The 23,984-nt window shown below is 40.9% G+C and overlaps 1 protein-coding gene across 1 annotated transcript in view; it reads right to left on the bottom strand.

Annotated features, from left to right (window-relative positions):
• Nucleotides 1-465: 465 nt before the first annotated feature.
• Nucleotides 466-23,984, bottom strand: part of LOC135464596 (protein PTHB1-like) — a 41,887-nt gene continuing 18,368 nt past the window's right edge. Inside the window, exons 15-24 of the mRNA XM_064742038.1 lie at nt 23,598-23,702; nt 22,440-22,580; nt 21,625-21,720; nt 20,430-20,602; nt 18,638-18,790; nt 17,832-18,014; nt 16,978-17,167; nt 16,214-16,423; nt 14,513-14,663; nt 466-1,178 (exon numbers count right to left, since the gene is read on the bottom strand). Coding sequence (XP_064598108.1) covers nt 14,527-14,663; nt 16,214-16,423; nt 16,978-17,167; nt 17,832-18,014; nt 18,638-18,790; nt 20,430-20,602; nt 21,625-21,720; nt 22,440-22,580; nt 23,598-23,702 — 1,388 coding nt within the window. The 3' untranslated portion in view covers nt 466-1,178; nt 14,513-14,526. The remainder of the gene's footprint in view (nt 1,179-14,512; nt 14,664-16,213; nt 16,424-16,977; nt 17,168-17,831; nt 18,015-18,637; nt 18,791-20,429; nt 20,603-21,624; nt 21,721-22,439; nt 22,581-23,597; nt 23,703-23,984) is intronic.

Below are 23,984 nucleotides of genomic sequence, written 5' to 3'. Positions count from 1 at the left end.
TACATATTCCTACAGGCTGTCTTTTCCAAGAATAGGACGAGCGCTCACTTTATATTAACCTTTGCAAGCATATCCTTGTCCAGAAATATTTAACCGTTGCATTACAGAGCTGAAGTCTCACAAGGATGCTGTTTACTGTGGGAAATCTGACCATAACATTCTGCAAAAGCGGCCTCAAGACAGTTACCTATGGCATCGTACATTGTACCTTTTAAATTTGATAGGAAATGGATTTTTTATGCAATATATTTGTGTTTGATGCCATATATGTATGCAAACGTAATTCAACAACATGTCATTCAGGTTCACAGATGGAGGACAGCTGAGTGCCTAAAGGAAAGCTGAGTGCCTAGAGGAAAGCTAAGTGTCTAGAGGAAAGCTGAGTGCCTAAAGGAAAGCTAAGTGTCTAGAGGAAAGCTAAGTGCCTAGAGGAAAGATAAGTGCCTAGAGGAAAGCTAAGTGCCTAGAGGAAAGCTAAGTGCCTAGAGGAAAGCTGAGTGCCTAAAGGAAAGCTGAGTGCCTAGAGGAAAGCTAAGTGTCTAGAGGATAGCTGTGTGCCGAGAAGAAAGTTGACTGCATAGAGGAAATTTGCAACCTTGAGTATGAAGTACTGTAACTAACAAACTCTCCCAAATTTCACAAAAATTTCACTCAGTGAGCCAACCAAAGTATACATTCAAGGCTTGTTAACAGTACAATCATATACATACACACAAATACATTAAAGACCTCTAACAAAACATGTCTGAGTGAGAATGCCTGAAGCATGGAGATATGTGTACGCCTTCCAACACCCCTTACACAGATGTAACCGTGTTCACTGCTCAGTGGGTAACATTGCTTTCTAATTAAGAAACAAACTGTTCCAATATATTTACTCTTTTCTGTAATACGTCATTGTTTCTGTAGATCTGTTGCTCGTAAAGGAAAAAAACAATTCACCAGCACTGATGCACAACAGCAGAGAACTGGCATGTGAAGGTGGGAAAAGCTGAGTAGTCACACATGAGCCCAATGATGATAGACAATGATGATCACAGACTGTTTACAACGGACGGACAAATCCCCTCCTTGACTTAGGACTGACTCCTGAAGAAGTGTTCAGGTGACTGGGTGGTGTTGATCGTCTCTGGAGTGCAGATATGGGTGTGCCAAAAGTGGGAACGGGTTGAACCTACCTGCAACATGAAAGAAACCAGTTTTAGTGTTAACAATGGAAATACACTGTGCATACTGTATACAGACATATAACATACGGAGGTCAAGTTAAAGGATACAAGAAACGCTTGGTTGCTGTCTCTTAATATGGAGTATATACATGTACGACATGGCATAACATACAGACATGGCCTAACACATAGACATGGCCTAACACATATGACATGGCCTAACACATATGACATGGCTTAACATATAAAACATGACAGAAGTACAAAAATGCTTCTCAGCTTTCTTCTTGAGGTGATAAAGCGACTTTAAACTACAGTTTTCCTATTAAGGCCCCAGTGATCAAAGCTCTCGAGCTTCATGTGTTTCATGTAAATTTCTTTTCATTTGGGTGTTGAAGTTGTGATATATTCTATTTGCATTTGAGTGGAAGTATGAAATTTGAAATTCCAACTCTTGAACTCTGAATTATATACTGGTGGAGCAAAAGTCTGGACCCATAGGCAATTTACTATATAACAATTTATAGTTTAAACTAAGCGTTCGAACTGACTTCCACCTTCCTCCAAACACTTTTTCTTACTCAGGAGACACAAGATCTTTGCACATTTCGAAGCATAGAGTTATTCCCTCTTATGGTTTTATATTCTTGTGTCATGTTATCTTCTAGTGCTTGTAATGTTCTTAGTTTGTTAGCATAAACTGCTAATACAAGTTCTACTCTTTCTGGTATTGTTAGCTTCTCTGCCATGGGTAACAATCAAAAAGATAATAAATAAAATTAATAATATTATACATGATATTTAAATGATCAAAATAATGTTAAAAATAAATGAAAACAAATCATACAGTAAAAGTCCAGACTTTTGCTCCGCCCTGTAAATAAATATGAATGACAAACTGTGTGAAGATTGTAACAAATGGTCAAATGCTGACAAATGGTCACCGCCCTCTCCACGAGGACAGTGTGACAGCTGACAAATGGTCACCGGCCTCTCCATGAGGACAGTTTGACAGCTGACAAATGGTCACCGGCCTCTCAGTGAGGACAGCGTGACAACTGACAAATGGTCATCGGCCTCTCAGTGAGGACAGCGTGACAGCTGACAAATGGTCAACAGCCTCTCAGCGAGGACAGCGTGGCAGCTGACAAATGGTCAACAGCCTCTCAGCGAGGACAGTGTGACAGCTGACAAATGGTCAACAGCCTCTCAGCGAGGACAGTGTGTCAGCTGGTAAATGGTCGACGGCCTTTCAGCGAGGAGAGTGTGATAGTTGACAAATGGTCACCAGCCTCTCGGCGAGGACAGCGTGACAGCTGACAAATGGTCAACAGCCCCTCAGCGAGGACAATGTGTCAGCTGGTAAATGGTCGCCGGCCTCTCAGCGAGGACAGTGTAACAGCTGACAAATAGTCACCGGCCTCTTGCCGAGGACAGTATGACAGCTGACAAATGGTCACCGGCCTCTCTCCAAGGACAGTATGACAGCTGACAAATGGTCACTGGCCTCTCGGCAAGGACAGTGTGACAGCTGACAAATGGTCACCGGCCTCTCGGCGAGGACAGTGTGACGGCTGACAAACGGTCACCGGCCTCTTGTCAATCTATTTCATGTTTTGTTTTAACTGCTCATCAATGGTTAAATAATAACTTACATGCAAGTGAGAGAGTACATGAAAGAAATAAATATGCAGTGATGTTAAAAAGCACCTTGACATGACTAGCCTAGAATGCCCGTCACTTCTAGCACATGACACTGTACATGTGAAGGCTCCTAGAATGGACTCTGGACCCCCTTTAACAAAACTTCCTAAATCAATGCTTCATAACTTTTCTTGTAAATGAAGTCACCCTATAGCACCATACTAAGCCTAGACATTTTTTTAAGAAAACAGTTACAAGAACTATGACTTATGAAGTTTTGTGAATGTGGCCCCAGGGTTTGAGCAGCATTAATACACGCCAGGTAAACGGCAGATGTGGTCCACATCCATGCTTGTTCCAGCGTCACAGATTTCAACACATACATCAAGTCAGCAAGCAAACTTATATTACACTTGTCACTGTAGTAAGTTTTTTTCCCTCAACGGATGTTTTTAACATTTATGTAACTAGGCATCAGCGGGAAAGGGATGAAAGGTGGTTTGGAGGGTGGTGTGTGAACTTTGTTCTGGGACTTTAATTTGTGACTGCTGAAAGATGACACACATTACAAATACTCGGCTAAAAAACAAAGCTCACTATATGTACGGGTATCCTATGAAATGACAACACATTTCGTCCATGACTAACGTGTCCATTTTTAGTGATTCTGAGAGTTCTAGTCATTTTACAAAGGTGTTTTGAGGTGTGTTTGGAACATGGGATAATACTCCATTGGAAAATTGTCAGTTTAAGCACCAAAAATAACATCAGGTGACATTTGTTTGCCTCTAAAAATGCACTTTTGTGGGTGAAATTTAAGGTGATTTAGAGTACATATGCTTTTTACCCCCGAGTCTGTTGTTCTATTACATACATACATGGACATGTAGGTGCTACCAATATTATCACACCCCCCCCCCCCCCCCAAAAGAACCACGCTTTTCTCATAGACGTGACAAGGGTGATGTAAAAATTCTAACTGTCCAAACATCCTATGGGGGGTCCTGCGCTAAGTCGTAAACTGTGTGGGTGGCAACATGATTTCTACCCTTTTTACTCAGGCCACAGTGAAACAAAAAGCTGCCTCATCTCCCCTCGTAATTACATCGTAACAAAATTAATTACCATCATTATGACGGATCTTCAACAGCCTGGGGAATCAGACGTATTGTGACAAACATACTGACAGAAAATATATGTTATTTAGCTTGAAAACATGAACTATGTGACGTGACATGATCCGGTAACAGCAGCAAAACATGTTGTTGTTTTTTTTTTGTTTTTTTTGCTTTCTCAGACCTTTGTATTGTTAAAACAAAAGTTCACGATGATTAAGCATTCCTCAGACACACAGATAAGCAATATGATTGATATGAACACATAATTATTGTTTTGGTCCATTTTTATACCCATATGTGTATTCTGTTCTGTCAGTTTTCACTTTTTTTCTGTACCCTACGAAAATACAAGTATACATTTGTACAAGTGGAAGTGCTATTTTTTATAGAAGTTGTATAACCCTTGGAAAACACAACATTAATCATTAGTAAACATCACAATAGCTGTATTTATTGGAATGTTCAAATATTTATTCATTTATTTTGATTGGTGCTTTATGCCATACACAAGAATACTTCACTTATACGATGGTGGCCAGCATTATGGCGGGAGGTGGGAAACGTACTGTAAACCCTGAACCGATTCAATCACTAAGGCACCTTTTTCCAGTTAAATTTATGCAGTTAAGGGATAGACACCCTATTAAGTTGTACCTTAGATCGTTCAGGGAAAGGACAGCCTATTAAACTGTACCCAAAGTTGTCCAGGGGAAAGACACCCTCTTGTGTCCTAGATTGTTCATTTGTCATCCAGTAAAGTTGTGACCTAGACTGGCCAGTTATTTGACATTCTATTGAGTTGTGACCTAGAAGGGCCAATTATTTGACCTCCAATAAAGTTGTGACCTTGACAGGCCAGTTATTTGGCATCCAATGAAGTTGTGATCTGGATAGGCCAGTTATTTGGCATCCATTGAAGTTGTGATATAGATAGGCCAGTTATTTGGCATCCAATGCAGCTGTGATCTAGGCAGGCCAGTTATTTGGCATCCAATGAAGTTGGAGAGATGGTGAGATTAGATTTGCTCCCCTTTTGATAGATAAATGACCAATTACAATGTAGACCTAACCTCTTCAAAACTGACAACAATCTGTTTGTTCCTTCATATTGACTTCCTCATCACTCGCCATTATCTCCCTTTATCGGGGTATCTCCTGACCTCTCACCAGGCACTGCTGGCATACAGCATAACCAGATCTTTCCTCTCATTCATCAGTCCAGAGACCATGTTGTTGTTGCTGGTGATCCCCAATGCTTCCTTGCTATCAGCTGTAATCTAGAGCTTCTGACACCTTACCCTAATTATGGCGTTTCTGCAAGTCATGTAATGCCACACCTTAGCTGTGAACCATAAAACCCATCAGTTCGACCTAAACAGCTTCAGGTTTGCCCTCTCTAAAAAGACACACCACACCTCACACTTCTGAACAGCTTTGGGTTTCTCTCCTTCAAAGACAGTCCAGACGTGAAAACACCACAGCCGCGCTAAAATTTGGGGAGACGAGACCGGAGAGCCTTAATTAGTTACGGGTAGATGGACAGTTAAGGCTGTCTACAAGAAACAGACTGTGACTGTAACAAGGCTCAGGGGTCTTCCCACAGGACCTAATATTGATGCAACAGGCCAATGCAGTCATACGACTATTTGTGTATACTGTGTATTTGAAGGACTAGAAAGTGGGAAAGTTTTACTGAATTCCGAATTTCTCCATTAATTTCACTGTCATCTGTACTTCATGGTGTCCTGCCAGTCTCATGGCACCAATACTGATTGTTAGAAATATCCCCAATAGGAACAGAATCCATCAAAACGTCAGCATGTAGATCAGTGATTTATCTGGAGACAGCCGCATTGCCTTCTGTCTGTTCTGTTGTGTTATATGATATACGTGATATTATGGGATAGAATAGACAGAAAAGAATGCCACTGTGTCCAGATAAATCACTGATCTATGTGCAGACATCTTAATGGATTCTGTCCACATTGTGGATATTTTCAACAAACTATTAGCTGCAGGACACCATGAAGTACAAACAAGTATAACACTAACAGAGAAATACTTTATTTCTAAAACCTGTAAACCTTTGTTTCCAGCCTTGTCCCTAATACATACAGTATACACATGATGTGCTGTGACTGGAGGTGCTGGATGAATACGAGGGCCCGTAGGTCTTAACTTCTATGCTGTGACTGGAGGTGCTGGATGAATACGAGGGCCCGTAGGTCTTAAATTCTATGTTGTTACTGGAGGTGTTGGATGAATACGAGGGCCCGTAGGTCTTAACTTCTATGCTGTGACTGGAGGTGCTGGATGAATACGAGGGCCAGTAGGTCTTAACTTCTATGCTGTGACTGGAGGTGCTGGATGAATATGAGGGCCCGTAGGTCTTAACTTCTATGCTGTGACTGGAGGTGCTGGATGAATACGAGGGCCCGTAGGTCTTAACTTCTATGCTGTGACTGGAGGTGCTGGATGAATATGAGGGCCCGTAGGTCTTAACTTCTATGCTGTGACTGGAGGTGCTGGATGAATACGAGGGCCCGTAGGTCTTAACTTCTACCTCAGATACCCATGCATGTACATCAGTCTTTCCAACAAAACTTTCAATAATGACAACTCAATCTGAAACTGACCAAAAAAAGGGAAACACACACTTGTCCTTGCCATAAACACATTTCAAACATGCTGACTCACAAATTGGCACTGACAAAGAAACAGGCAACCCACCAGTTCCTTATTTAGATTGTTTACTTACTTGATTATGGTTTTATGATGTACTCACAAATATTTCACTTATATGATGGCAGCCAGCATTATGGTGGAAGTGAACCGCATAGAGCCTGCAGAAAACCCACGACCATCCGCACATTGCTGACAGACCTTCCAAAGATACAATAACCTAGATTTGAACTCACAGCGATCCCACTGGTGAGGGGCTCCAGAATAATTGTTCTGTGCTAGCATGACAACTACTAGGCCACAGAGGCCGCTTTATTCCCTTTCAGTGCTGTAAGCACAATCAACACAAAGCAGTGCATGACAACACGGTACTGTATGGGTGTACACTGTGTATGACCACACGCTACTGTATGGGTGTAGACTGTGCATGACCACACGGTACTGTATGGGTGTAGACTGTGCATGACCACACGGTACTGAACTGGTGCAGACTGTGCATGACCACACGGTACTGAATGGGTGTAGACTGTGCATGACCACACGGTACTGAATGGGTGTAGACTGTGCATGATCACACGGTACTGTATGGGTGTAGACTGTACATGACCACACGGTACTGTATGGGTGTAGACTGTGCATGACAACACGGTACTGACTGGGGGTAGACTGTGCATGACCACACGGTACTGTATGGGTGTAGACTGTGCATGACCACACGGTACTGTATGGGTGTAGACTGTGCATGAACACACAGTACTGCATGGGAGTAGACTGTGCATGACCACACGGTACTGCATGGGAGTAGACTGTGCATGACCACACGGTACTGAACTGGTGCAGACTGTGCATGACCACACGGTACTGAATGGGTGTAGACTGTGCATGACCACACGGTACTGAATGGGTGTAGACTGTGCATGAACACACAGTACTGCATGGGAGTAGACTGTGCATGAACACACAGTACTGCATGGGTGTAGACTGTGCATGACCACATGGTACTGTATGGGAGTAGACTGTGCATGACCACATGGTACTGTATGGGAGTAGACTGTGCATGACCACATGGTACTGTATGAGCATAGACTGTGCATGACCACACGGTACTGAATGGGTGTAGACTGTGCATGACCACACAGTACTGTATGGGTGTAGATTGTTCAGTACTAATGGGAGATTGGTCAAAACTTGACGTACGCAAACAACAACACTGTAACGGGCACATTTTCTCCTCACTCTTTACACAACAGGGTTTAATATAACATATAAACCCTCTTCCATTAAGAATGGTAGAAACAAAGGTCCTGAATGACATGCTACATTTCGTTCACTGCCATGTAGCAGGCTTCTACCATTCTACCACCGGTCACATACATGTACACATAGCCTCCAAGTGTTGCCAATGTGAAGTTTAAATACTGATGTCGTCTACTGACATGGTGACCAGCACACTTAAACATTCCACGGGTGAGCTACAGGCAAACAGACTGTCTATTGATACAAAACTAATAGGTGTGAGGCAAAATGCAGAATACAGATGCACTGCAAGGCGCACTACAGATGTAAAACTAGCTGACCACTGGCTACAGATGGGGAATGTAAAAAACATAATGGGAGGCTAACTGCTGGCCACTGGTGCACTAATACACCAGCGGACTGACTGATGCACTGCACACAAACCCACAAGAGCCTAAGTGATGACTACTGTTGTTACAAAATGCAAAACCATGCCACTGGCTAGAGGGCTTTACCATGCAAATGTATATTTACAGGCAGGCTTCTTGGACGCTAATTATTAGCTACTGGAAAGATGGTAAAAATGAACTGTTACTATAGAGTAGACTTGCATTACACTAAACATACCTCCCACCACCACTACGCTTCCCCACCCCACCACCTCACCCTGCCAAATGATCTCCAGACAACATCTTTCATTTCCTCTGTCTCTATCCCCACCCTCAACAACTCTTCAACAGACTGACTGAAGAGTGTGGGATTAGTGTAGATAATTGAGATGTATCTACTGAGGGGGAAAGAGCTCACTCCTGCCCGTCACAAAAGATAAGTGGTCACGCAATAACCTGGTCACATTACAAAGCTCCAAGCTCTTTTGTGTGTGTCAGAAACACAAGCTGTGGACAAATTCTGTCAAAGTGCTCTCATTGTACCTCAAGCTCAGAACGGGGCCTCTGATGAAATCAGCTGAGTGCAATCACGTGTAAGGCTCTAAGCCTTGCTACTCAGGCAATGTTTAGAACAGTTCGTATATAGTGTGCAGACACTGGGTCCTGTTTCGCAAAGCGTACACAGCACTACGTTCACATAACTACCACAGAAACGTAATACCTACAATACTTTGTGCCAATGAAGATTTTGTGCATGTAACATTATGTACGCGTCCTTTGTGAAACGGGCCCATGGTACTTATACCACCAATCTTCCACTTTTCTGCCAAAAGCATTATCGTATTAGCACAATACAGAATTAAGTTCCTAAGGCCATCATTTAAAAAAACATTATAAGAGGTTACTTCTGTCACGCTGGAAGTGCGAGTTTTAAGAAGTTTGTGTGAATCATTTTTTCCTTTTCTGATTTCATTAAAACATGTGATATGTGAAAGACACATATGTACAGCATAGAGACTAAAACCAGAGCAGCAACGATAGTGTGATAGACATACAGCTTAGAGAATAAAACCAGAGCAGTGACGACAGTGTGACAGACATACAGCTTAGAGAGTAAAACCAGAGCAGTGATGACAGTGTGACAGATGTACAGCATAGACAGTAAACCAGAGCAGCAACGACAGTGTGACAGACATCCAGCATAGAGAGTAAAACTAGGGCAGCAACGAAAGTGTGATAAACGTACAGCATAGAGAGTAAAACCAGAGCAGCGACGACAGTGTGATAGACATACAGCATAGACAGTAAAACCAGAACAGCGATGACAGTGTGATAGACGTACAGCATAGACAGTAAAACCAGACCAGCAACAACAGTGTGATAGACGTACAGCATAGACAGTAAAACCAGAGCAGCAACGACAGTGTGATAGACGTACAGCACAGAGTAAAACCAGAGCAGCAACAACAGTGTGCTAGACAAACAGCATAGACAGTAAAACCAGAGCAGAAACGAGAGTGTGATAGACGTACAGCATAGACAGTAAAACCAGAGCAGCAATGACAGTGTGATAGACATACAGCATAGAGTAAAACCAGAGCAGCAATGACAGTGTGATAGATGTACAGCATAGACAGTAAAACCAGAGCAGCAACAACAGTGTGATAGATTGACAAATGTTAACGTATAACCGATGAAACATGGCCTTGTCAAATTTAAACTGTACATATATAATGACACACAAATTCTTTAACATGCCATCAATATAAAACTTTGCCTTTGTCTACTGTTTACAAATATATTTCATTTGTTGCTGTACCCCAATATGCATGATGAAGTTTTCAAAAATTACAAACAGAAGCAATGGTCATCTCTCTGTCTACCCATCTACACATATTAAAGGTGAACAGCAAAGCTGGAAGCACTGGGGCGACCCCCTATATATCTGTAACACACCCAGCTAAAAGAAGCTCAGGCCAGACCCTGCCAGACTGATGAGGCTGATGTCTGTGTACATGTTGATGTGTGTGAACATGGAAAATCACTTCAGCCTCTCACATCTGTCAAAACACTGCTGCAGTGTACATGTATATCATACCTGTACTTATAAAGCATGTGGTTGGGTACACAGACAGCAGTAGTTTTATGTACACATATCATGGTGGCTTGTTTCTGTCGGACTCTGCTCGGATTCATCCCACTCTAATGTGTAAGTGAAATATACTACAGAACAGCGCAAAACACCAATGAAATGAAATCAAAAAAAATAAAAAAAAACATAAAAACACATGTCCATCAGAATTCTTAAGTATGGCATTAAGCAACTATCAAATAAATATATTTTTGTGATTTTTTGTAAAAAGAGTTAAAGGCGCTCAAACACTTGAATTCCAAGGTGGGCTTTATGGACCATAATATCCGAGGTTAGAAACTCTGACATCACAGGAAGTTTGTTCAACTCTAATCATATATATTGTAATAACTCATTTACTCATGAGTAAAAGATTACTGAAATAAGTATGGCTCATAAAGCCCACCATTTTAAAGTATTTTTATGCACAGTTTTCAGTTGTCTGCATGACGAACCTTACTTCATATTCTGGCTTTCTTTTACTTTCTCAAAAAATATTATGTCAAAATTAAGATTTTATAGTTGTTATATTCTCAATGCTCAGCCTCGCATTTGAAAAATGTAAGTACCAATATTGTATATACATGTATGTGCGGACAAAAGTTCTGCCCAAATAGTGTATTTTCAAAGGCAAATAAATGTACTAAAATATTATGTTTGGTGCCAAAACTCACATCTTCTCCGTCTGATATCATAGTACCTTTCAAACAAACCTTGCAACATATTTTTAAGGTCAATAGAATCCTCAGAACCAAGCAAAATGTCCAATTTAGTCATATGCAAAACTTCAGGTAATTTTTAATATCATAAATGCATAAAGTGGGCTGCTGAAGAACAAATTTTTTATTATTCTCACTATGCAATTATATTTTTTAGGTTTATTGGAGTACAAATGAAAAATGGTGTGCAAATTGTGCCATGAATCAGCATGGCAGTTCATACAAAAATTTGCATAGCATTTTTTTGTTCATGCCCCAATAAATCTAAAATACATTATATACAATCCTTTCAATTTCACTGTGTATTATGTTTCTGAAATATTACAAAAAAAGATGTACAATAAGATTTATTGTTTAAAGTTACTGCAATTTTATTTTTTTGTTTTACTGGCGGGCGAAACACTAAAAAATCAACAAACGGAACAACAACGAAATTGAAAATCCACCTTTTTATTTTTTCAGATCTTAATGTTTTTCTTTTATTGATTTTCCAGTTTTTCAAGGTTTCCTAATCCCACTAATGTACGTCTTCAACAGGACAGATTGCTGGCACCATTCACATTTCTCCCAAATTAAATTACATGATTTCTTAGTTTTATTTATATTTTGATACCTTCCTCCAACACTGAAAAGTGATTTGTTTAGCCTGTAACATAAAAATTTAAATTTGTGTGACCAAAGGTGTGTAAAAGAAATATGTACATGTTATTTCATACTTTTCTGTCTCTTTCATACTACAGACATATACATGTTATTTCACATTTTCCTGTCTCTTTCATGCTACAGAAATGTACATGCTATTTCACACTTTCCTGTCTCTTTCATGCTACAGACATGTACATGTTATTTCACACTTTCCTGTCTATTTCTTACTACAGAAATCTACATTTTATTTCACATTTCCTGTCTCTTTCATGCTACAGACATGTACATGTTATTTCACACTTTCCTGTCTATTTCACATTACAGACATGTACATGTTATTTCACTCTCTCTTTCATGCTACACAGAAGTAAATGTTATTTCACACTTCAATGTCTCTTTCATACTTCAGACATGTACATGTTATTTCATACTTTCCTCTCTTTCATATTACGAACAAGTGCATGTTATTCCATACCTTCCTGTCCCTTTCACGCTATAGGCATTTACATGTTATTTCATACTTTCCTCTCTCTTTCATACTACAGACATGTTATTTCACACTTTCCTGTCTCTCTGATACTACAGAGAAGTACATGTTATTACTTCTCTGTACAAGCAGCCTTGTTATCACACATGAGGTGGGTACCTCATATTTCCTTACAGTCGGTGTGGAGAAAGGCTTCATAGTGCACATTCCCGGATAAGAAAGTATAAATCATCCAGGAATGTACAGTTACAGTCTTTCTCCCACTTAAACGGTTGCTTTACTGTTATACACAATACACCATTTCTGTGATTAGCTGTGGAATGGAGTGGATATAAGAAATGCACGAATAGCACAGGGGCTTTGTTTCTGTTCTGATGCTCTATGTATGGCAACATGGCCAAGATGTGCTTGGCTGGACAATACAGATGCGGGTGGCTGAATTTAGGAAAGTATGGCTGCCGTACTTTCCGGAGGGAGAAATTACTGTTTCTGCTTAGAGTGACTGCACAATAAGCAAATAAACTGAGGGGAAAGTCCTAGTTCTCAGTTAACAGCTGAATACATACACGTACACATCATATGGAAATATTCCATGTTTATTTATTTATTTATTTGATGGGTGTTTTACGCCGTACTCAAGAATATTTCACTTATACGACGGCGGCCAGCATTATGGTGGGAGGAAACCAGCCAGAGCCCGGGGGAAACCCACAACCATCCTCAGGCTGCCGGCAGACCTTCCCACATATGGCCGGAGAGGAAGCCAGCATGAGCTGGAATTGAACTCACAGCGACCGTATTGGTGAGAGATTCCTGGGTCATTACGATGCGTTAGCGCGCTAACCAAATGAGGAAATATTCTGTGTCCATCCTCTAGATGTGAAACAGGATATCCATTCAATAGAATTCACTCACTCACTCTGAAGGGATTTAAACTTCATGTTTTCAGCCCCATTTCAAACTGCTGTACGAGGTCCAGGGAATTTTAATAGAGGTCAACATAACAACTCATTCATTAAAGGAAGACAAAACAATTCACACAAGATTACAATGCCTGTTAGTGAATAAAATAAAGATTATTTTTAAGTACAAATGAACGAAATGAGTTGGGCTCTTTGGATTCTTCTAATATTTGGAACACCTGATCTGCTCTTTTTAGCCAATATACATTTAACTGTAGCAGGAATAGTTAGTTTCTTTTTTCCTCACATGGTTACTAAGGTCTGGCCTAAAAATTAGAGAATGGTACTCAAAATAAGTAACAGCCACGTGAAAGGAAAAGTTGAGAAAGTAAATACCAAGGCCTTGATGAGAGACCACTTGAAGGTTTGAGAATTCCAAATGGACAGCCAGCAATTTTTACGAGGTTTATGTATGTATAAAGTATATGACACACGCTCCTAAGTACACACTGATGAGGCCGCAGATAATGTTTATTTTATTTATTTATCTGGTTGGTGTTTTATGTTGTACTAGCCGTATTTTACTTATACGAAGGCGGTGGGAGGAAATTGGGCAGAACCCATAGGAAACTCATGACCATCTGCAGGTTGTTGACAGACCTTCCCACGTATGGCCAGAGTGGATGCCAGCATAAGCTGGACGAACTTACAGCGATCACTTTGGTGGGAGGCTCCTGGGTTATTACGCTGTGCTGGTGTGCTGACCCCCTCGATGTCACAGAATGGAAAACCTCTGTCACAACCTTTGTTTCTATTAATACTTAATACATGTACATCCTCTTCATCAAAAGTATTCACAGCACTGTTCCAAAGGTCAAATGAACCAATCTTACAGATGAAAGCTGATTATAAGTCAACCTAAAGAAGCGTAAATGCGTTACGCCCATTCCAAAGATCAAGCTTGCCTAGTGGTGGCAGTGATGTAAAGGGAGCGTAGACAGCAGCAGATGTGCTACAACGAGTATGGATTAAATATGGTAAGTAATTATAGGTGTATTTAATATCTTTAATCCACAATCACCTGTTCCCTTTGCTTTGACTCCTCCTACTATGTGGGAGGGTCTTTTGAGCAATTCTATACCAGTGATGTGTAAGAGACTGCCATTAACAGCACTTCATTTCTGTAAATTGTGCCTAAGCCCGTGTGAAAGGGGGCGTGTAATTTGTCACTATTTAAGCATTTACATGAACAGTTAGAAGGAAACCCATATCTTATCAGTTACATGTGTCTACTTATAAAACCTCACAAAACACCATCTCTCTGATCTTCACCCTCCAATGGGCAGGTCAAGATCCCCCACTATATCACACTGTACAAAGCCTCACTCACCTGGCCTGCAGACCTCATAATGACAGCATCTCCCTGTTCTGTCTCCCATTGATTATATCTTCAGAACCACCTTGGTCCACCACAGGCCCTAAATCGTCGAGGTCTGGAACTAGTTTCTCTATGTCCTTCTGCCTCTTGAGATCATGGAAACCTTAAAACAAAGTATTTATTTATTTGATTGGTGTTTTGCACTGTACTCAAGAATATTTCACCCATACAACGGCGACCAGCATTATAGTAGGAGGAAACCGGGCATAGCCCAGAGGAAACCGATGGCCAGCCGCAGGTTGCTGACAGACCTTCCTACTTACAGCCAGAGGACACCAGCTAGACTTGAACTCACAGTGACCGCATTGATGGGAGGTTCCTGGGTCACTGCACCGTGCTGGCGTGCAAACCTCCTTGGTCATGGAGGCCCCCTTAAAACAACATACACAGTTTGGCTTGAGGTTTCCATAATGAGGACCTACTCTAACATGAACCTTACTGCTGTCACTGATGCCCTGTGTGTGTTTCTATAATCCTGTTTAGTCTGGTTTCTTCCACCCATAAAATAGTCCCCCAAGTAAATATAAATTTCCTCCAGATGGGATTAAAAACCAGTCAAATACACACACGGATAGTTTTACTTACCTGTCAAAATCAAATTAACAAGGCATTTAGAGAATACCGGTAACTCGCCTGATTGAAAAGCTTCTAAAACTGCACAATGTTTACGTCATGTGATACTTTCAAAATACTGAACTCCAAACCAAACAACAATAGTAGCACAATATTACCCTCTAATTATATAGTGCTAAGATTTCACCATTAAATCAACAAGAAAGACCAAAATTATTACACTGCCACAACTATCACTGTTTATCGCATGCGTGAGGATTGCAGAGCAGTGACTTCACATGGAGTTCTAAATAATTGTGGTGGTAAAGGACACTGTGGGGAGTTCGTGCACAATTTTACCACAGAGGTCTTTGATATGCAAACTGAGAACTGCATTTGCCAATCCATGTATTATGGGAGGCAACTGCAACTGTGTGAATAGCTGAGAAAAATGTTGAGCTATGAAGTAAAGGACTTCCTCAGTCTTTATTATGCAAATTGCTACCAATGACTGGCTATCTGTGTACTATGGGTGGCCTCTGCAACCCCATGTTTGGCAAAAAAGTTTAAGCAACATGGAGACCAACACTGTCACTGCCACCGGCACCACCAGCATCTGGTCCCACTCTAACAATACCTCTCCTTTCTTCGTAAAGCGAGCTAATAACTAAAGCAATGAAAGAAATTTCTGAAAAGCAGCTCCTGAAGATCTCTTAGCCATGAAGAAGAAATAAAAACACATTCCCTCAGGGGATATAACAGGGACCACTTTCACACAGTTTCATACAACAATTTTTGTGATATCCCCTCACAAATAATGTTGCCTTATGGCATCTACAAATGTACTTGAAGCATAAACATTTTACTTTATGCACTGTATTTCACCTAAAGTTTAGCATTTTTCAAGTGTCATATTTTGTTTGATTCTCATTGAATGACCCACCTTATAGGGCCACTTAAAAGTTTTTTTTTGGTGAAGTTTGATTAATTTCTTGCTTCTAAAAGAGCGTGTTTAACATACCTAACTTTGGGTGAAGTACAGTATTCTTTATTTAAAGAAAAGAAGAGCCATCCATATAAAAGTGTGAGTTGAAGCATTACCTGCTGACAATGGATTGTGCTGCTCCAAGGCAGGTGGCAGTCCAGGCCCATTCAGGGGAGCTAACTCTCTGTGTTTACTCTTTTTGCTTTGTTTTTTCTGTTTGCCCAGGTACTGGTCGGGGTTAGATATCTCAGAGTATTCTTCTGTGTTCCCGTTTGCTTCCACAGTCCTTGTCAGTCGACTTCTCTCCTTACCTGCCAAGGGGTCACCTGACAGAATCAAAGATACAGTCATAGTCAGGTAAATAATCATCGCCTATCTCAAGTTTGCAAACTCTTTTATGCACCTATGGTACAATTTTGTGCTCACGCGCAGAATAAATCTAAGCTCAGGAGCCGAGTCCACAAAACTACTTCATTTTTCATTGGATAGCAATGATCACATGGGGAAAGTGCACACATGTACATTCCCATATCCTGCAGACGAGGCCATGTGTGTTGGCTGGTTATCGCTCTATGGTCGGTTGTGCGAACATTGGTCACATCGCTGAGGCCATTCGCCTATAAATCGTTTTTTGTGTGCTAAATAGATGGGTCTTTTGCAGGATAAATACGGTGTCAGAATATGGAAATATATGGTGTCCGTAACCATCATTTTAAGTGAGGCATCAGTCCAATATGAGGGTTACTGACACAATATATTTCTATATCCTGTCAGTGAATAATCACGCAACAAATTTATCCTCAGTCAATTCTAATGTCTTCCCCACCCCACCAGCCCACTAAAACCCCAACCCTGCCCTGTCTGTAGTGCTTACATGTACCTTGTCCACCAGCCACCAGTCTGGCTCCTTTCCCCAGGCGGTCACACAATAACGCCACATGTTTCTTCAGCTTGGTGGTGTCTGGAGGCAGACCCATGGGACTTGGGTTGACGGTAGTGTCCTTGGAACTCTTAGCTAGCACAGTCCGCAGCATGTGGGTCACTGTAGAGTCCACACTCTCCTCCCAGCCCTGTAAAAGGGAGATAACTCATTATATACACAAAATCATACAATGTTACAGTAAAGCTTTGTCATACACAAAAGCTTAAGATGCAACTCATCTCAACTCAGCTGGAAGTGTAGAATTGGTCTCAGTCGCTGATGGCCATTGACTTTTAACATTGCCCGGCATACACGTAACAACTCGCATATAACTAGTTCAGTTGTGTTGTTATTTCGCATACGCTTACAGGTACGTTTTCGCATGCACTTATCACCCCATGCCATGGCCTAGCCGCACTGAGTTGGGTTTTAGGCTACCGTGTAAGCCGAGCTTAAGGCATCTTCTTCCAGTCCTGAGAAAAAGAGATCACACATGACATGATACGAATGGACAATAGGGCCATGACAAAGGGTTATAACTCCATGATCACACATGACATAGGGGAACTTATACATGGAGCTAGCAGAGCCAGCACCATGTGAGTAACTGTAGAGTCCACCATTTTCTCCCAGGCCTGAGAAAGGGAGATAATTCACTTCATTTTATTTAATTATTTATTTATTTGATTGTTTAATGCTGCACTTGAGAATTTTTCATCTCTGTGACAGTCCTCAGTTTTTCAGATGAAGAAAACTGGTGTTGCTGGGATTTCATAAAGCTGACCAATCAACAAAAAGACCCATGTGGTTACCTGTTCCTCGCTTTCTGTGATGACAGGTGTCAGGCAGCTCTCTAGCACAACCATCTCCTTGTCCGTCAGCTCTAGCCAGAGTTTCAGCAGAAGATTCAGAAGCCTAGTCGCACAGCTCAGCAGGTTGGCTGCTCGTCTTTGTTCTAACCGCTTGTCATCTATGGCATCCCCCAGAGCCACAATCTGTAATGCACACAATCCGAGTTCATGATAGACACATACAAACCACAAACAAGGGTTGCGAGAAACCCAGCAGCCCGCCCATTAGTGCTTCAGTTCAAATGGCAGCCTGCTAACTGGACGTCTGATCCAAACAGGAGAACACAAAGATCAAAACTTTTTAAAAATGGTAGTTTTTCCTCAATTCATACATTACTTCAGACATAATGGACACACATCTCCCAAATATGAACACACATCTCCAAAATAAGGACATACATCTCCAGAGTACGGACACACATCTCCAAAAGTAAGTAAAGTGTCCAGGTTCTCCAGAGCAGTTAAGCACTCACCTTGTCTGTAGGTACCGTCCAGTAACGTGTCCAGGTTCTCCAGAGCAGTTAAGCACTCACCTGTCTGTAGGTACCATCCAGTAATGTGTCCAGGTTCTCTAGGAGTTAAGCACTCACCTGTCTGTAGGTACCATCCAGTTATGTGTACAGGTTCTCTAGAGGAGTTAAGCACTCAGCTGTCTGTAGGTACCATCCAGTAATGTGTCCAGGTTCTCTACAGGCGTTAAGCACTCACCTGTCTGTAGGTACCCTCCAGTAACGTGTCCAGGTTCTCTAGAGGAGTCAAGCACTCACCTGTCTGTAGGTACCGTCCAGTAACGTGTCCAGGTTGGCTAGTGGGGCAGGGGTCTTGTCCTTGAACCTGGTGAGCAGACGCCTCTGTATGGCCCGGAACTGGGATGCCCTCTGGTCTAGCATCTCCTTACAGTGTTCAGCTTCCAACCGACACTGTCAAAAATAATGGTGAAACTGTTTAATAACATACAGCACCTTACAAAAAATTCATTTATTTATACTACTGGTGTTTTATGTTGTACTTAAGAATATTTCAGTTACATGACGACGGCCAGCATTTTGGTGGGCAAATTCTGCCCAGGGGAAACCCATGGCCACCCAAGTTGTTGGCAGACCTCCCCACATATGACCAGAGAAGAAGCCTGGATGAACTGGAACTCCCACGACAGCATTGGTGGGATGCTCCAGGGTCATTGCACCGTGCTGGCGTGCTAACCTCCTCGGCCATGGGGGCTCCCAAAACAAAAAGACTTAAATCAGCTGTTAGGGACACAAGCAGTTACCGCCTGCTGGTCAATAAATCAAACATACAATAAACATTATCGATCACTACTGTCAAACAGCATGTTAACATGTTTACATATATGTATGTATATGTATGTGTATGTATATGTATGTATGTATATGTATGTATGTATATGTATGTATGTATGTATGTATGTGTATGTATATGTATGTATGTATATGTATGTATGTATATGTATGTATGTATGTATGTATGTGTATGTATATGTATGTATGTATGTATATATATGTACATGTGTATGTATGTATGTATATGTATGTATGTATATGTATGTATGTATATGTATGCTTGGGGTTTAATGTCATACTTTTTTCAGTGACAAATGTGTGCATATCTGTGTCTTCTTGTAGCAGGGTCCATGAGTCCATGCCACCAAAGTGCTGCCGCCACTGAAGTATCATGCCAAAAACACCAGACATGACACCTCACCCAGTTACATTACAATGACACCAGATTTCCCTTGCTCTAACCTCACAGTGGTGAGCACCAAGTGAGGCAGCAGCAAGTACCATTTTTAAAAATCTTTGGTATGATCCACCCTGGGTTTGATCCTGGGTTCTAACGACTTCGAGGTGGATGCTCTAACCAATGGGCCACCTAAATGGTCTAATTTTAACATTATCATGCCATGAATATATAAGACACGAAATATCTCACTGGATTTATCAGTCCTGTTTGACCTAATTTTTTTTTCTTCAATTTATTGATAGACTGTGTTTAAAGCCATATACTGTGATATGTATCAGTTGTATAGTTTGAGTGAAGGAGTGCCCAGAATAAACCACACGCTTCTAAATGTACAACTTCATGTGAGACTTGAGCTTTATGTGAGACTGGGAACTTTATGTGAGACTTGAACTTTATGTGAGACTTGAACTTTATGTGAGACTGGGAACTTCATGTGAGACTGGGAACTTCATGTGAGACTTGAAACTTCATGTCAGACCTAGAACTTCTTGTCATTTCATGTGAGACTTGAACTTCATGTCAGACTTGGAAATTCATGTCAGATTTGAACTTAATATGAAACTTGTAATTTTTAGATTTGCTAATTAGATTTTTAACTTGATCTAAAATTTTCACCAAAAAGTGGATTTTAAGAACCAAATAAATGTCACAAAACATTGCTTTTTGTGCTAAAAATAAATTTTCCTAGTAGGTTATCATCCTAACCTCCCCTGAAATCTCACAACGAATTCTGATATCAATACAGAACTCACAGAATAAGGCAAAAAGTATAAAAATGTACTGCATGGCACTGCTCACCTCAAAATGTCTGTCAACGACCTCAAAATACTCCATCAGTGGGATAGCACCAGAAAATGAGGCCTTGAAGTCCTGTGATGTCCCACGGTTAAAATGATTGGTCAGCCGATTTACCAGCTCCGTGGTGATTAGCCACATGGACTCAAAATTATCACACTGTAGTCTGTACCTCTCTGAAATAAAACACCGACAAATATCACACTGCAGTTCGTAACTCTCTGAAATATCGCACTCTATTCTGTACTTCCCTAAAACATTGTTTCCAAAATAAATATACGCTCACAATTTAGGGGTCAAAATGTTTGATACATGCATTTCTCTTCAGAGCGATGACCTCAACAAATCCAACATGACCAATATGATTTAAATGTGTCAAATGTATTAGACTCCATTTAGTTTAGAGTCACTCATGTGTCTGAAGCTATGAATATTTGATTTCTTTACTTTTAGATTTGCTAATGTGATTAGAAGTCAGCTTTGTGATGAACTGGGCTCAATTTGATTTTTTTTTTTTTTTGATTGGTGTTTTACGCCATACTCAAGAATATTTCACTTATACGACGGCGGCCAGCATTATGGTGGGAGAAAACCAGGCAGAGCCCGGGGGAAACCCACGACCATCCGCAGGTTGCTGACAGACCTTCTCACATACGGCCGGAGAGGAAGCCAGCATGAGCTGGACTTGAACTCACAGCGACCGCATTGGTGAGAGACTCCTGTGTCTAGCGCACTAACCAACTGAGCCACGGAGGCCCCGGCTCAATTTGAGGTCATCATTTTCATTTTGAGCTCTCAAAAATGAGTGAATGATCAAACATTCTGAACTAAGCAACTCAGCCAATAAGTTAAATGTTACAAGAAATCAATACAGCCTAAAAAAAAAAACCAATTTTATTTTGTGTTTTTGTAAGCTGACAAAAAAAAATCCAATAATGGAACAAAAATAAAAATGAAAATCCACTTTTTTACTTTGTACAATCTTGATATTATTATGATTTTGCTGTTACTTAGTTAGATTTCCAGCAAAAAGTGCTCTGTCAGTCCACATCTGACAAACACTAGCTGATTTTTATCCTCTCCTCTAACTCTGAGAATAGATTTATCCTGCCATGAAACAATTTAACTTGCTGTGGCCTAAAGAGTTGCCTCCCTTTGCAAACATGTACGAGAGACGAAACTCTGATCTCATACTCACGTGATGTTTTAGAGGCTAACAAAGTCACAAGAGGTCCTCCGTAATACTGAAAACCCAGGGCAGCACCTGGTCCCCCAGCATTCTCCCCCAGTAAGTCTGAAACACAAGAATATACACAAGCACAATTAACTATCTATTTACTTATCTGATAGTTAGCGAATGGTCATGGGTTTTCCCTTGGATCTGCCTGGTTTCCTCCCACTACAATGCTGGCCACTGTTGTACAAGTGAAATATTCTTGAGCTCATGTACAACACCAGTCAAACAAATATTTATCTGATGGTTGTTTCATGTGATACTCAAGAGCTTTTCATTAAAAGAGAATGAAATCAGAGTGCCCGGGATAAATCATCGACCTTGGGAAAGTTACTGATGATCTTTCACACTCCCACCATAGAGGTGTGAACATCATACTGGTGCAAGATACATGGAAGAACAAAAGGTATTTTTGGAGGCTTACCTGTGAAGATACTGACTGATGTGTGGTCTTGTTCCTGTTTGTAGTATTAAGGTGACATCAGCTAATACTGAGGAGTTATCTGGGAAAAAGGCCTAAAAAGAGTTTGTAGGTGGGTTGTTCTCATCTATTCTTACATACATCTATAGCAGGTGATGTCAGGTATTTTTAATGACTTTTTGCAGACTCAGTGAGGTTTTTTGGCATCTATGCAGCAAGTGGTATCAACTATAACTGCAAACTTACCTGGGTTTGCAGGTGATTTCTTGCTGTCTATACATCAGGTGTTTTTTGAAGACTTACCTGGGCTTGCTGGCGTCTGTATTTCAAACCGTGTCAGCTAAAACTGCAAACTTACCTGGGAAGATGTCGTTGAGGTTTGCAGGTGGCTTGTTGGTATCGATAGTGATTTTATACTCAGCTGTCTTCACGGGTACCACAGGTTTAACCACCAACTTAAGTGGCAGACGAAACGTTGAGGTGGTGACACGAGGTGCACCTGCAGAACAGAAAGGCAAATACATAAATTATAAATTCCCACAATGAACAACCAACCAACACTCTTTAACCATCATTCTCTCCTTTACAGAAAGCAAAGTTCAATGAGACGGCAAATGTAGGATGTAAGTTCCCATGAATATGTGCTGTAGGGTTTATTATACAATGTTTTCTGAAAAAGAAACCTATTTGTTCCACCTATAAATAACAGTGACTTTGATGAACTCTGGACTCTTTACAAGAGAGGAATAATAAAGTGCAATTAACATCACTGCATTTTTATTTTTTAACTAATTCTCCTTAGGTCATGCCGCTAAGAGGCGTGCACTTTGTGAATATTAAAACATTTACATAAAGAGCAGAATAGAAGTGCTAGAAAAGGAAGGTCCTAGCAGCGAATGGTACATAATGTATTCCTTGTTTTATTTATTTATTTGACTGGTCTTTTATGTCATACTCAAGAAAATTTCACTCATTAGCATTATGGTGGGAGGAAACCGGGCAGAGCCCAGAGGGAAATCCACGACCATCCACAGGTTGCTGGCCGACCTTTCCATGTAAGGCCGGAGAGGAAGCCAGCATGAGCTGGACTTGCACTCAATGCAACGGCATTGTTGAGAGGTTCCTGGGTCATTGCGCTACGCTAGCGTGTCATCCAAATGAGCCACAGAGGCCCCTAAATAAACTAGAAGGGTTATTATCCACAATTTTGTGTTCTTTTAGGAAACATAATCATATGAATTCAGCAGCGTAGAGAGTTCTGTTGACAGAATTTTAATGAATCTGACCAAAAGATATACGGGACCACAAAGAAGAAATCAATTTCAAGATGCAAAACAATCAAAACTTAATGCCAAAAGATGACATCCCAAAACATTTTTAACAGGAAAAACATTTTTACATGACTGAGTTCTTCAAGAAAACGTCCCAGAATGCTTAAACTAGACGCTGACAACTCAATAATAGAACATAACCTTCCATTGTGATTTTAGGAAGACTTGAGTTAATCAAAACTTACCTGAAGAACTTTTGTATTTGGCCATGATGTGACCTGTTAGATCAGACGGGAGGGAATTACCTCTCTGGAACACCGACACCATCTTCTCCACACTCTTTGTGGGTTCTGAGAGAAAATGTTACATACAGAGGAGTGTAGTGAGAGAAAACGTTACACACAGAGGACTGTAATGAGAGCAAATGTTACACACAGACGAGTGTAGTGAGAGAAAAATGTTACATACAGAGGAGTGTAATGAGAGAAAAATGTTACATACAGAAGAGTGGAGTGAGAGGAAACCTTACCTACAGAGGAGTGGTGTGAGAGAAAACCTTACATACAGAGGAGTGTAGTGAGAGAAAACCTTACCTAGAGAGGAGTGTAGTGAGAAAAAACCGTTACCTGCGG

The sequence above is a fragment of the Liolophura sinensis genome, chromosome 4, assembly GCF_032854445.1.
Source record: "Liolophura sinensis isolate JHLJ2023 chromosome 4, CUHK_Ljap_v2, whole genome shotgun sequence".
NCBI classification, from domain to species: domain Eukaryota; kingdom Metazoa; phylum Mollusca; class Polyplacophora; order Chitonida; family Chitonidae; genus Liolophura; species Liolophura sinensis.
The sequence above is the reverse complement of the archived record's forward strand: the minus strand, read 5'-3'. Positions and strand labels throughout refer to the sequence as shown.